Source organism: Dromiciops gliroides, chromosome 3, assembly GCF_019393635.1.
Source record: "Dromiciops gliroides isolate mDroGli1 chromosome 3, mDroGli1.pri, whole genome shotgun sequence".
Lineage (NCBI taxonomy): Eukaryota > Metazoa > Chordata > Mammalia > Microbiotheria > Microbiotheriidae > Dromiciops > Dromiciops gliroides.
Window position 1 is genome coordinate 174,054,628 of NC_057863.1, and position 14,819 is coordinate 174,069,446.

General features: G+C 39.0%; 1 protein-coding gene across 1 annotated transcript; it reads right to left on the reverse strand.

The window, feature by feature from the left end:
* Positions 1–11,600: 11,600 nt before the first annotated feature.
* LOC122748501 (ankyrin repeat domain-containing protein 10-like) lies at positions 11,601–12,917 on the reverse strand. The gene has a single exon (XM_043994121.1). It carries the CDS (start codon positions 12,865–12,867, stop codon positions 12,394–12,396), a length of 474 nt encoding a protein of 157 aa, XP_043850056.1. The 5' UTR covers positions 12,868–12,917; the 3' UTR covers positions 11,601–12,393.
* Positions 12,918–14,819: the final 1,902 nt, after the last annotated feature.

Sequence of the window (14,819 nt, forward strand, 5' to 3'; positions counted from 1 at the left end):
TATAGGAAATTTGGGGTTCTCCCAGGTCCTGGATCCACCCAAAGTATTCTTATTTTAGGTTCACTCAAAGTTGTACTTTGGGTTCCCTTCATGTGATTTATGTGTGACTTGTGTGCAGAAACCTTTGTCAACACTGATATAATGTAAACCTTCCAGAACCTTGGCAGAGGGTGAGTGGCGGGTGGGCAGGGAATGGGGAATGGGGGAGGCACCACCTCTTCTTTCTGGCTCCTCTACCAAATCACCTAATTTCTTTCTAAGACTATTTTAGGTTTGGGGGTTGGTTCTTGAGAACAATTACCTATGAATGTATCCGCACAGGTTGGCTTTGGTCTCACATGTTCTCCTTGAGTGCCTCTCAAAGTGTGTAACATGCTTCCTATAAGTGTTCATTCTTCCCAATGGTGGTATGTGGAAGAATGGACTCCAGCCTTAATATTTTATTGCTTCTTTTCTTACTACACTGTTTCATTAAACACCTTTGCCATAAACAAATGGGGGGAAAAAGTAGCGTCAGGGACCATTTCCCAATGTCATTTCAATAATGAATAAAACTTCCATGTTACACTTTCGTTAACAAAAATATAATAGTTGATTTAAGTGACTTGCCCAGGGTCACACTGCTAGTAAGTGTCAAATGTCTGAGGCAGATTTGAAGTCGGGTCTTCCTGAATCAAGGGTTGGTGCTTTATCCACTGCGCCACCTAGCTGCCCCCCATACTTGATTTAAATCATCTCTCTTGGCCTGTAAAAAATCACGTTGGAACATAAATGTGAGAAAAATAGTTTAAAAGTGTTGAGGACTTCAACGCATCCTTGTAATATTAGAGCATAATTCTTTTAGAAATCAAGATGAGCCCCTAGAATGAACTGAAACCCCCTTTAAATATGGGCTTGAGTCAAAATCTATTCAAAGGCACACCATTGTTTTTTTTTTAAAAACCAAACCAAATCAGAGAACATGTTAAGCCAAGTTATTTGCTTTTTAAAGGAATACCATGGCAAATAGCAAACAAAATTCCTTCTCAAACACACAAGGACTGTGTTATCTACTAGGAGTAATGGGTCATAGACAAGGTAGAGCAGGAGAGAAAGAGCTCTAGGAGAAATGGAGAAGAGAGAGGCCACACACAGCTTGGGGGATGGGAAGATCAAGGAGGGCTTCATGGAAGAGGTTGCACCTGGGCTGAGTTTTGAAGGAAGGAAAAAGACTTGGGCAAGATATTATGAAGTAATACATTCTTTTTATGGAGGATGACCTGTGAAAATGTAGACTAAAACTAGCAAAGAGTTAGCAATCTTGTTTGGCTGGAATATAGAAGATAATGATGGGAATGGTGAAACAAAGCTGTGAAGGAGATGGGAGCCAGATTACCAAAGGCCTTAAATACTAGGGTAAGGGATTTTATCTTACAAAATAAAATGGAAAAATATAAAAATATTTTAAAGTATATTTTAAAATATGTTAAAATATTATTTTAAAATATAAAATATATTTTATTCTATAAATAATAGGGAGCCATTCTAGATTTGAGTAGATATACTCAGATAACACACACACACACACACACACACACACGCACATGAATATAAATTCAGAATTTAAAAAATAAGTCAAGTTGTAGAAGTGTATGGATGTTGTTTTGTTGTTGTTGTTGAGTAATTTTAGTTATGTCCTACTCTTTGTGACCCTACTTGGGGTTTTCTTGGAAAGATGCTGGAGTGGTTTGCCATTTCCCTTCTCCAGCTCACTTTACAGATAAGGAAACCGAGGCAGAGTTAGTGACTTGTCCAAGGATCACACAGTAAGTGTCTGTGGCTACATTTGAACTCAGGAAGAGGAGTTTTTGTGATTCTAAGCCTGGCACTCTGTCCACTGAGCTACCTAGCTGCCCTATTGACTATGATGGTAATATTGTATAGACTCCATGCTATGCCATGAACCACTTGGGGGAATGTAAACTACAGGCTTCGGTATAACAGGATGGAGAAAACCCAAGAACTACATTTTGTACCTTGGCCCAAAGGGGCAGTCAGGTGATGCAATGGATAGAGCACCTACTAGGCTCTATCAGGAAATCAGGAAGATCTGGCTTCAAATCCAGCCTCAGGTGCTTCCTGATTGTGACTGATTTGCCTCATCTCCTCATCTTTAAAACAGGGACACACTAAGAAAAGGAAATGCAAACCACTCCAGTATCCATGCCACAGAAATTGCATGAACAAAGTCCATGGGTTCACATGCAGTCAGACACCACTAAACAACAGCAACAAGAAGACCTTGGCTAAAAGAGTGGTGCAATCCAGCATCCCTGGGGGCAACTTTTGATAAAGTTAATTGGAACTAGCTCAGTTATTAAAGTTCCAAGCACTGGTGAGCAAAAAATTGTCTATGGATGAGGGAAAAGGCTTTCTGGAGCAGATAGCACCACCCTCAGCAGCTTACGATGCCAGAGTAATACCATTCTCAACTACCAGTGACACGACATCTAAGCTAACTTCAGAAAATAATAAACCTGGGGCAATAGTCACTTATGAAGGGCAAACTGTCAGCTACTAAATGGGACTCAACATGACTCCTTTTCTGAGAAGGTATGGGAAAGCATCCCTTCTTGAATAAGGAACCCTCATTTGTATACTAAAGGATAATTGCTATCAACTCACACACACCAGGATATTAAGGATTAAATGGAATTCTATTCAGAAATGTTTGCATTTTAAAAGGCGATCACAGAGAGCCAGTTGTTAATGCAAAAGAATGAATTACTAATAGTGGAATTTCCGGCATCAGTGGGGAACAAATTTTGTTTGGGGTTTGTTTTTAAGCTCTTTTGCATAATTCTGTTTTAGGGATGAGACAATAATTGCTGAAAACCATGGCAAAGAAACAGGCATATGTAAATTGCATAATGCCAAGTTGACAAGACTACTATTCAATGGTTGGCCTCATTTCTGCTGAGTCTCATGTTGCTAGTCCCAGCTCAGGGCTTCATGCCCCAATATGTCCTCTAGTGGTACTGCCATTTGTATATCATAGAAAAATATTAGAATATAAGAATCTCCTGCAGTTAACATTTCCTTGGATAGAAAAAAACTATACACAAGGACTAAAACAATGTAAATAGAAAGAACCACAAAATCAAAAATGAATGTTGCAAAATTAAAAGGAACAAGAACTATGAGAAGACGCTCCTTTGCAGAGGGATAAGAAGTGGGGGGATTCTCCATGGCTGTGGAACATTGTAACATAGTCATATTTTTTTTTCTGTATTGATTGGTTTTGCTATTTTCCCTTTCCTTCTTCCTTTTCTTTGTCTCTTCCTTCTTTCTTCTTCCTTCCTTCCTTGTCTCTTTCCTTCCTTTTTTCTTTGCTTCTTCCTTCCTTCCTTCCTTCTTTCTCTGGTGGGTCAGGAATAGATAGAGAGAAATTTAGGTAATATAAAGACAAGTTATGAAGAAAATTTTATTTAAATTATTTTACCTTGGATTAGATGACAAATAGATCTAACTGTTCCCATCCTATCGTGCCCCCCCTCCACACCTCAGTAAAACCCTTTATTTCCCAGCACAAATAAAAGTGTCATGGGAGGATTATGGGCCTGGTCACCCCAACCAATTCTCTGGGGGGTTCAAGGAACTTTTACCTTGAAACCTCAGGGGTTTTTCCCTTGAAATCAAGTAGGCCTCTCCTTGAACACAATCAAGGACACACACACTCACCTAACAGAGATAAGCGGCACAGATTGAACTGAGCATGCTCCAGGACCATCACCCCACATTCCAGTCCTCCTAAGCATCTGGATGAGGTAATCCAGGAGAAGACCACCTGGAACTGCCCATCAGCAGACTGCTTAGACCCATCAGGACAAAGTTGACACCCACCACCAGATCTCTCACGAGGGATTCTTCCTACCACAGCGCAACGCGGGAAGACCACCAGCCCCTCACCCAATAAGAGACTCTTACCCACCCCCATCTAAACCCTATAAAATGGTACCCCACAAGTCAGTTGGGGGGGAAAGCGTTTTGTTCTGGCAAAACCTTCCTCCCGGCCGGTTTCTCTTGTACCCCAATAAACCTGTTCTCTTATTCCTGATTAGGTCTTGTGCGAGAGTGTAATTCTTTACAGAGGAATCCTAAGGACCCACGTGCTTTCTCCTATCGGTTTCCCCTTATCAAAAGGCATACACAAAGTATTGAACTGTGAAGGAGGAGTTGTCAAAATATGAATAAGACCAATGACTCATCATCTTTGTGGTTTAAAAATGTCTGAGTTTTGTCCATTTCCCTCACTGTTTTCGCTTTCCTTCTCAGTCCTTCATGGAGAATTATGGCTGTGTTCCTATCTAGTTCAGAGGTGCCACCCAGAAGAGAAATATGAAGCATTATAGGATACCTGAGGACAATTATTGCTTTGGATTTATGGATCCCCTGTTCACATGTATCACAAAAGCCTTTTCTGCCATCAAAAAAAAAAAAAAAAGAAGCCTCAGTGGGCCTTCATCAATTGTGACAGGGCGTTTTTTACACAAATATTGCACTTGGCGAGTGTCACCCAAACAAATCTGTGTCTTGGTTTGAAGCTTGAGGATGAATATCTGAAATCCATCTGGGGGAAAAATGGCATGTTCCAGGCTGACCGGTGCAATCTATCAGCTCTAGAAACTGCTGCGACCAAGATAATGTTTCTAGAGCAACCTTATCCCAAACAGATGGGAGGCATTGGTGTTTTTAGTTTACAGAGGGGGCAGTTACTAGGAGGAGCATGGCTTCTGGCTGAGATGGTTATATTTTTGGGTTTTTTTCTTTTCCTTTTTTTTTTTTTTTGCAGGGCAATGAGGGTTAAGTGACTTGCCCAGGGTCACACAACTAGTGTCAAGTGTCTGAGGTCAAATTTGAACTCAGGTCCTCCTGAATTCAGGGCCAGCGCTTTATCCACTGTGCCACCTAGCTGTCCCCGAGATGGTTAATATTTTATTTTCTCATGCCATCATCCCTGCCACTTTAATTCCTAGGCCACAGACCTTCAGAGATCTTGACCTAGGTAGGAGACTAAGCTCTCTGAGCTCTGGAATCATTGCCCTGGGGCCCCATCATCATGACTGGTGAAAGCATCACACCGTACCCACACCTGCCCTAATCATGCTTCTTTAACACTCCTACCTGTACCATCCAACTTACCATGTTTGAACATCTTCCCCCAAATCCCTTTCCAGTACTAGTACTGTATATCAAATCAGTAAGTACTGATCTTGCTACTAGAAAGGTATTTCCATAAGACTCCATTCACTTTTGTTGTTGTTCAGTCTGACTCTGTGACTGTTTGCGGGGGAATTGTGACCTGGATCGGGGAGGGCTAGCTCACCCAAAGAATTGGAGGCTCTTTATGAATCTAGTAAAATAAAAAGATTAGGGAAGAGAAGAAAAATATGGCCAGGAACAGAATCGCCATGGTGACTGTCCCATTGGAACCTGGTCTTTTGTATCTTTACAAAACAAAAAAAGGGAAGGGAAGTAACAAAGCAAAGGGAAATGCAAAAAACTGGGGCCAGATAACTAAGAGGGGATCTTTGATAAGGGGTATCAGTAGGACATGCAGCATCCATCTATATCCTGGCATATCCTTTTGCAGACCTAGTATTTATTGCTTTCATGTCCTGCCACACCTCATACCTGAGGTGGGAGAGAGAGCTGTTTTCCCCTTGGCCTTGGGATTTGAAATCTTTGGATTTCTTGGTGTCCCACTACGTGACCTGTTGGCTATATGCTGGAGTGGTTTGCTCTTTCCTTCTCCACTGGGTTAGGCAACAGAGGTTAAGGAACTTGTCGAAAGTCACATAGCTACTAAGTAGATTTGAACTCCAATCTTCCTCGCTCTAGGTCCAGCATCTAGCTGCCTCCACGCTTCCTTCACATTTCTCCTTGGCCATCTTGCCATCCCGCCTACTGAGTTCAAACATCCTCCCCCCAATTCCTTTCCAGTTCTAGTACTGTAATCAAATCAGTACCTTCACTGCCCGTGGAATTTCAATTCCATTCACCGTTTCCTGTGAATGATATGGTAGAAGGCACTTGAGACCACAGAATGTCTCACTACTCTTTCCCCAGAGTTTAACATGAAGCTTGGCACACACTAAGTAATAAGGCATGCTTTTTCTTTTATTCATTTTCCTTGCTACAGTTGTTTGAGTGACCAAGGTGTTGAGAAGACTCTGTAACATAACATTTCAGTAATTATTCCACTGTATCTATGCAAGTCCTTGTTTGGTTAACTTTGTTTGGGCAGAGAGATTACACTGTGGCTTTAAGGAGACATTTTGCAAATGTTTTTTCTCCCTTCTGTTTTAAATTACTCTTTTGTAGCAAAATCCTGGCCATTGCTATTCTTCCAAGTGGCCCCAGGAGGTAAAGAATGCAAATGTGTATTCATTACTGGAACATTACTAAAGTTTTTGTTCTTTTTACATAACCCATAGAGGGCACTTCAATAGGTTTCATTCTAATCCGGTTTTGTGTGTTTCTGGGGTTCTCCTTCCCCCACCCCAGAGTAGTAGATTTCCTGCTGTTTGCAATGAAAAGTGCCTTGTACTGTTTGCTGCCTTTTGATACACTTTTCTCTTGGAGAGAACATTTCAAAACTATTGGATAAAGGCAACAATGGAACCGGTGCAGATTTAGGTTTTAATAAAGTATTCTCTGTAATGGCTCTTGCAAATCTGGTTTAAGTTACCTTGGGCAATAACTAGTTATATGTGTTTCTTAAACAGTATGAAAAGGTCAAAGCAAATACATAATTGAAAGGAGGAGGGCTGTATAAAAAAAAAAAGGTAACGTGATTTTTTGCTGCTTAAAATGCCATATTTTTTTTAAAAAAATCTGCTAGTGATGGACTTTGCTCATTTAACAGAATAAGAATCCAAATTATCTACCCTGTACAGGAGACATCAATGTCCATTTTGATCCCCACACCAACCCCTCCATAGCCCAAGGTAAATTCTATGAGAATCAACAGGGATTTTTTTTTTAATTCTTTGTATCCCCCCAGTACCTTGCATACAGTCAGTGTATAATAAATGGACATTGGATCGAAGTTCTCCACTTCCACTTATGGAGAGACCTGATGTTGGGACAAAGTCTGTTTAGCTAAAATTTTTCCCTTGAATGTGTGAGGCAGAGTCCAGGTTCTCATTTAACTAGATGTGTGAGATCTTCTCAAGGACAAGCCTGACCAACTCCCTCCCCTCCCCTTTACCCAACCTGCAGTGGTTTCCTTATTACTTTCTCAAATACAAAACCTTTTTGGTTTTAAATGTTGGTTCCTTTCTACCCTTCCTGCCTTCTTACTCTTTATTCTCCTCCCTACCCCCTTTTCACGCAATACTCTATGTCTTTGGTGGCAGCTAGGTGGCTCAGTGGATAGAGCACTGGCCCTGGATTCAGAAGGACCTGAGCGCAAATCTGGTCTCAGACACTTAACATGTACTAGCTGTGTGACCTTGGGCAAGTGACTTAACCCCAATTGCCTCACCAAAAACAAAACAAAATACTCTGTCTTTTCTCACAGAATAAATTCCACTCCTACTTCCCCCCCCCAAACCCTCTTCCCTCCCCCCACTAGCTGCTGGAGACAGATAGATGATTCAAGATAGAGGAAGATGATTCTAGGAGTGAGACACTTAACCTGTCTGCCTCAGTTCCCTCAAGTGTAAAAGAGGAATAATATAGGATTGTTGTGAAGATCAAATTGACATGGGCCTTAGAATAAATCAGAAGTTTTCCCATGAGAAGCAAAACCAAAGATGACCAGATAACAGGACAGACATATTGAGGAACCAAGGGATAGACTAACTAACTAGATATGAGGACAGACATACCTAAGAAGGGGAATAAAATTCTATAGCAGAAAAGACAATTAGGCATGGCTACTAGCTGACCAGAGCTGGGAGACAGAGATAACCCCAAAGGTCAGGACCTTCATTTCAAAAACATCTCCCTCGACTCTCAGGAATTTGACAAGCACCCAGGCTTTCCCCACTAAACCCCAAAAAGGAACTTTCCATTTTCAAATGGACAACCCATCTATCCTCTACAAAACTTTTGTCCTTCTGTTCTTGGAGAAAGATGTTTGTAAGTCCTTTTCCCGAGGGGTGAAGTCTTTGACTTAGCCCTGGGTCCTTCCTACTTTAATTCTAATTGGACTGTGAGCAAGACTGTAACTTTTTTCCTTTTTTTGTGAGGCAGTTGGGCTTAAGTGACTTGCCCAGGGTCACACAGCTAGTGTTAAGTGCCTGAGGCCGGATTTGAACTCAGGTCTTTCTGAATCCAGGGCAGATGTTCTATCCAATGCGCCACCCAGCTGCCCCGTAGTGTAATTCTTTATTGAGGAATACCTAAGGACACTTAGGAAAGGGCCTGACACTCAGTAAATATAATAAACACTTTCACACAATAAACGTTTGTCTGTTCCTTCTTTCCCCAACTCTACTTTTTCACTTAAAGGCTTCCACCAGTGGAATGTCACCCTCACCTCTTCCTCTTGGCTTCTACCAGTTTCCTTCAAGATTCAGTTCAAATTTTACCTTCTTCAGGAGGCTGAGTCCTCTCACTGTCTTCCCTCTAAAATGAACTTCTACTTACATCATACATCTGTAATTTTTCTTTTGCATGTAATTGCTTGAGGGCAGGGATTTTTACCTTCCCTAGTATCTGATCTGGTGCCTTGAACACAGCACTTAATAAATGCTTGATTTGAGTCAAGTTTCCTTACCTCTGAAACAGGGAAGTAACCCTAGGTTAACTCTAATAGTACACAACATACTTAAGTCGAATGTGGTAAAAATTAATATTCCCGTTTTTAGTTAACTCATTTGGGAGAGGCCACACCTGGCCCACCCCGGGGTTTCTATGCTACTGAGCTCAGAAAGGAGGAGAGATTGAATGCTCGCTGAAGGGAGGCTAGGCTGCTTCCGGAACACTAGGTGTGTTCCAGGACTTGGGCTTTTTCCTTCTGGGCCCTTGAGCGGGCAGTGTGTTTGTGCTCTCAGTGTGGCAACTGCAGTCCAGGTGGTGCACGAGCAACCTTAGACTGGTGGGCGGTTCAGGTGTTTGGTGAGTTTAATTACAGAAAACTCTAATAGGCTAAGTTTAGAATTAAGAGCATTTCTCTGTATTTCTATTTTCCTATTTCCTTATCTTTGATTTTTATTAGTTTCACCTTAGTTGTTTAATTAATTCCCAAGTAATAAAATCTGATCCTTTTGTGAACTAAAGCTTAGAGGCTCCTTTCTTGTTGGCCTGGGAGAAATATCTAAAAAAGGACAGTTCAGAGGGGAGGTTAAACCTAAGAGGGTCCCTCATATTTCTGGGACCCCAATATTAAGGCGTCACCCAAATAATGCTCCGTATATCAAATTTTGGCCCTCACACTATAAACCAAGGCAATTTATATTTGTTGCCACTCCTCTAACCCCAAAGTTGTGTGGCTTAATAAAATCTTTAGGTATAGAAGAATTGTTTCCTTTTTGGGGGGGGGGGTGAGGCAATTGGGGTTATGTGACTTGCCCAGAGTCACACAGCTAGTGTCAAGGGTCCTGAATCCAGGGCCAGTGCTCTATCCACTGCGCCACCTAGCTGCCCCAAGAAATGCTTCTTAAACTTAATTGACTAAAATTAAATAGGCAACTTATTGTTAAAAATTATAACTCAAAAGCATTTTTAGAATTACATATGGGAAAGAAAAGATCCCACAGCAATAAAGCCAGGAACCTCAAAACTAGAGATCAATTTTATTAAATTAAACTTGGGTGCCATAGATTCTTGTACAATGAGAAAATTATACATGATACAGAGTGCAGTGAGGAAAAAATGGATAAAACTAACATTGTATACTGAAGTTCACCAAGGGTATTTGCAACATTAAAAAAAAGTCTGCTGTTTTGTCTCCCCCATTAGAATGTGAGCTCCTGGAGGACTGTCTTTTGTATTTGTATTTTGTATTTGTAGTGCTCTAGTTATTCATTTCTTAAGTTATCAGTGAAAAATTTGAAAACACAAATGATCATTAAACAAAAGCTGAAATCAACTACCTATATCAGAAATAAAAATTAAAACAAGGTAACATCCATATATTCCAAGGGTAGCCAAAAGGAATTCAACCATAATTTCCTATATTATACTTAAAATAAAAGTAGCAAAAGTAGCAGCAGGAGCTAAACATTAATATAAACAGCACCATCACCGTAAGTGCCTAAGAGAGCTGTTGGAATACAACCATTAAGACCTACTATAAACAATCAATTCAGTATTGTACAAAATTTGTTTTCTAACTAGAGAACTGAGAACTGAAAAATCCTATTCTGCCAATGATCCTGAAAAGAGATTCAAATGTAGTGAACTTTCGTGCATTTCAGGTAGTTCACCAACATGGCAAATTCTGGCAAGCTCTTTATTTCTCTGAAATGCCTTTAACAAGGTCAGATTCCTTTTATTCAAGAAATGTATTAAATCTTCCTTCATTATCTAAGAAATTTTGCCATAATTTGGCCCATAAAAATCTACTGAATGCTTTCAACAGCATATCTAAAAATGTAACAGAAGGTTATTTTTCTGGGGAATCCCAAAGCTGATCTGCATTTTTCTAGATAGCTACACGGGCATTTACGAGTAATGATAAACTACTAATATTTATATAGATCTTTACAAAGTACATACATTCTATACAATGTTGCCATGAGGTAAGAAGTGCAAGTATCATTATGCCCATTTTACACAGGAGGAAACAGGCTATGGGGAGGTTTGACTGACTCACCTCCTAACCACAATGGTTAGCAAATGTGGAGTTGGCAATTGAAACCAGACCTTCTAGCTTGGATGTGGTACTCCTGATACTCTACCCTACTTCTCCATCAGAGGAACCTTTTATTATACAAGAGAATCCATTGATGACTCAATAAAAATGGATAGGCAGTATATACAAGCTGAAGATCAAAGATCTTCCCAGCAATGTCATTTCTGTAGGAAAAGGATAAGAATATGGTCAAATGCACCAGAGACTGAGAACAGGCATTAACGTGAATCCTGCTAGTGGCGTGCAGGATTAAATGCCTTATTAAAATAAAATCACTTAGAAGAAAATAAAAGCCAACCCATGGAAAGTGGAGCATATAAGAAATTTATTTTTTATTCAATTTGTAAAGGTCCCTTTTTAAACAAAACAAAAAAAGGATGGCATAGTTCTCTTAGGACACTGGTTTATTCATTTGACATTTTCTCCATCACACCATTCTTCATTATGAAATCACCAAAGCAGAAAATCATTACAATACTTGCAGTGTCGCTACTAGCTGCATCACTGTTCATTTGTATAAAACTATAAACAATACAAATTCAGTAGGAGACTCCCTCAAGGGTCTCTCAACTGGCTAAATATACATAGCAGAAGTCTAAAGCAGAATATACCCCCAAAGAGTGGAGGAGGGAAGGGAAATCCAACATGTATCAAAAACAGTCAAATTGAAATACTCTGACCTAACAAATTCTACAAATGACAGTAATTTTCATTGCATATAAAATAAACCGTGCTAGCATCCCTTAAGTGGATGATCTATGGTAAAGTATTAAGCACATAAAGTAAAAATGCAAGATAAAAATAGTCTAACATAGGATTAACTCCAGGCTGTATTTGTTTGCCACCAAACACTGGGCTCTGACCCACTCCACTTCATTCAAGTCATAAGTCAAATATTTTACTTGGTAACTGACACCAAAGAAGGGACTGTACATGTCCAATTATAAATTTTACCACACAAAAGGTGAAAACTCATTTTCAAGTGTCATTGAGTTCAAGACAAAAGTCCTTTCCTCCATATAAACATTGCAAATTGGTGTGAGAAATCTATTCTAAGACTGAAATAGTTTAGACCTTACAAAAGGAGAGCACATGGGTCTTCTCTTACTATAGGCTCAACTAGAAAAGTAAATAAAAAATTTTATAGCTATGCCCAAGCATAATAAACTTAAGTAATTATGACACTTATTTTTGGCCTCTCGAATTCTATCTCCACCTGTATACAACTCAGTTTTTACAGGTAAAACATCAATTTTTGGTGCTAGTATTGGGCTTGGTGACCAGTAAATGTCAAAAAGGAACTTAATTCTGAAAGAGCATCCCACTATAACAATAACTAGTCACTAAGTCCCACTCATGCAACAAACTAAGACTTCACTTTAACTAGGAAACCGTCAAATGGAATCTTTACTTTTCCCATTAAATCAAAGTGTAAAAAATGATAGTTGTGGCATTCCTCTCCAAATTAATGCTACATGGATATTTCCTCCCAAAGTCAGTCATCAGCATGAATCAATGTGTTTCAAATGAAGAAAATACATTGACTTTTAGGAACCATGATAAAGGTGCATTGTGCCCAAGATAGTATTATCATATTTCTCCTCCACTTTGACAGAATTGGAATGCTCAACAACACTATTAAGTTCTGGGATGCTCTCAGCTGTGTCTCCAAACCCATGGTAATGTCCATAGTGCAAATTATCTCCAATATCATCTAACCAGGAAGGTCTATTAGCTACACAGCTACTTGGGCTCCCATTCAGGTGTAGAGAGCCACACATATCAGGAGAAATGTTCATAGTCTTTTCTGATTCTTCAGCACCATTAACAGAGGGAGTTTTCTGGCTATTTGCAAAAGTCAGTCCTGGAATTAATCCACTGCTAATTCCATTAGGTGCTGTTAAGCATTCTCCATTCCTGTTTTCCATCCCATTGAGCTGTGTCGTGGAAGGGAAGTCCAAATGTCCATTGGTGGCATATCCACTTGTCAATGTATTCAAAACGGAGCTACTGCTATTCATATCTGCATTAAGAAATACACCTGTCACCAAAACTCAGAATCAATGGGGGGGAAAAAACATAAAAACTTGGCTATACTTAAGTAAAACCTCTTTATTTTTTCAAAATCAATTAGATCTTCTGTAAGGTATTGATAAATTTTCAAAGATACCTTGTATAGGTATGTTTAAAATAAATGACAATATAGTACAGGTTTTGACTGTTAACAATTTGAAAAATAACAGCATTAAAAATGTGGGGCCAAATTAAGAAACCTAGGCTATCATCACTTACTTTACAAAACAGTCTTCAAACTATTTTACAGTACTTTACAAAATAATTGTTTTTGGGTTATCCTCAAGTTATACTTGAAAAATTCCTTGCAAAGCAAATTCTATCAGACTCCAAAGTAAAAAACAAATTTGATTTAAAAAAAATACACTTCAAGTGTATTTCAAGTGTAACTACTCACTAGAGAGGCCTCAACCTGGGTTCAAGCCCAGTCTCAGACTAGTAAAGATTCTGTGACCAAGACTAGTCCTTTACTTTCTTAGTGCCCACAGGCAACTTTGAAACTACCATCCTGGCAGATCTGCATTGGTAGAGGGAGTTACCTCATCTAGGGGTTCCCAACACCAATGAAATCACAGGACCTAACCCACCCCTTTCTAAGAAAAAAGACAAAATGGTTTTCACAAAGGATTAAAATGAAGTGTAACACTTCATTCAAGATCAAGAAAAACAGTATGTAAAATAATTGAAGCAAATTAATTACATAAGCTTTTTATAACAATGTAAAACAATGCCAAGTGTTCTAAAGCAAGTTCATACTAATAATTTAGGAAATAGCATATGCAAATTTCATAGGAATAGTTTTCTTTAAGTAACACTCAAAATTGACATAATTCATATGCAAAATGCCAGGTGACAAGAGCATTGGCAGAATGCACAGACCAGAATGCTTACGAAAAGAAAACGTGAAAATATTAATGATATTCATGCAAAAAGTCATTTTGAATGACTAATTCTGAATTTTATTAAAATTATTATATTCAGGATACATCAGCCACATTTAAAAAAATAAGTAGGGGGAACACTGATTTTTGAAGCTTAAGACAAAAATTTATTCAGCAAAATATTAATATAGAAAAAATCCCATTACAAGTACTGGAACAGACCAATATATAATTACAATTCTGTACTTTGTAACTCAAAAGTATATGTGTAGACATGAATACAGAGAATAAACTAGTTTAAAATTGTCTCTAACCTGGGACATTTAAGGTTTGCCACTTAAAAGTGCTGCTCTATTATAATAAAATGTAGTCTTACAATGACCATTTCAAAAGTCATTTCTAATAGCTTTTCACACGTAGAATTTGATATATACCTTATTACCCTAGCATAGCAGTGCCCTATCAAAGTGCATATATTTATTTTCCAGTCTAAGTACTTTACTTACATTGCATTTATGCTACAGCTTCATTCTCTCTACCCTCTTCTCTTCAACACATGCCCCCACCTCACCCCTTTCAAAATAAATAAAAGTTTGAATTGAGACAAAGTTTACAATGTTCCAATAGTCATCAATTTTGTCTAGTAACAAGTTTATACACTTTTTAAAGGTAGAAATATATCAATCAAGAGCATGGTTTCCATAAAATCTGCTAAAAAACTACAGAAAAAATGGATACTTTCTCTGATCTTTCAAGTTGAACCTGTAACAGTGTCTTCTTTCTTTTTTTTTTGGTGGGGCCATGAGGGTTAAATGACTTGCCCAGGGTCACACAGCTAGTGTCAAGTGTCTGAGACTGGATTTGAACTCAGGCACTTCTGAATTCAAGGCCAATGTGTGAGCCAATCCAGTGAGCCACCTAGCTGCCCCCCTGTAACAGTGTCTTAAGAAAACAGTATAGTGGAAAGAAACACTGGATTTGGAGTTAGAAAATTAGAATTTTGAGTCCCAGTTTTGTCA

Excerpts from the sequence above, each read along its gene's own strand:
- LOC122748501 (XM_043994121.1), bottom strand. The coding sequence starts at position 12,867 with ATGAATAGCAGTAGCTCCGTTTTGAATACATTGACAAGTGGATATGCC.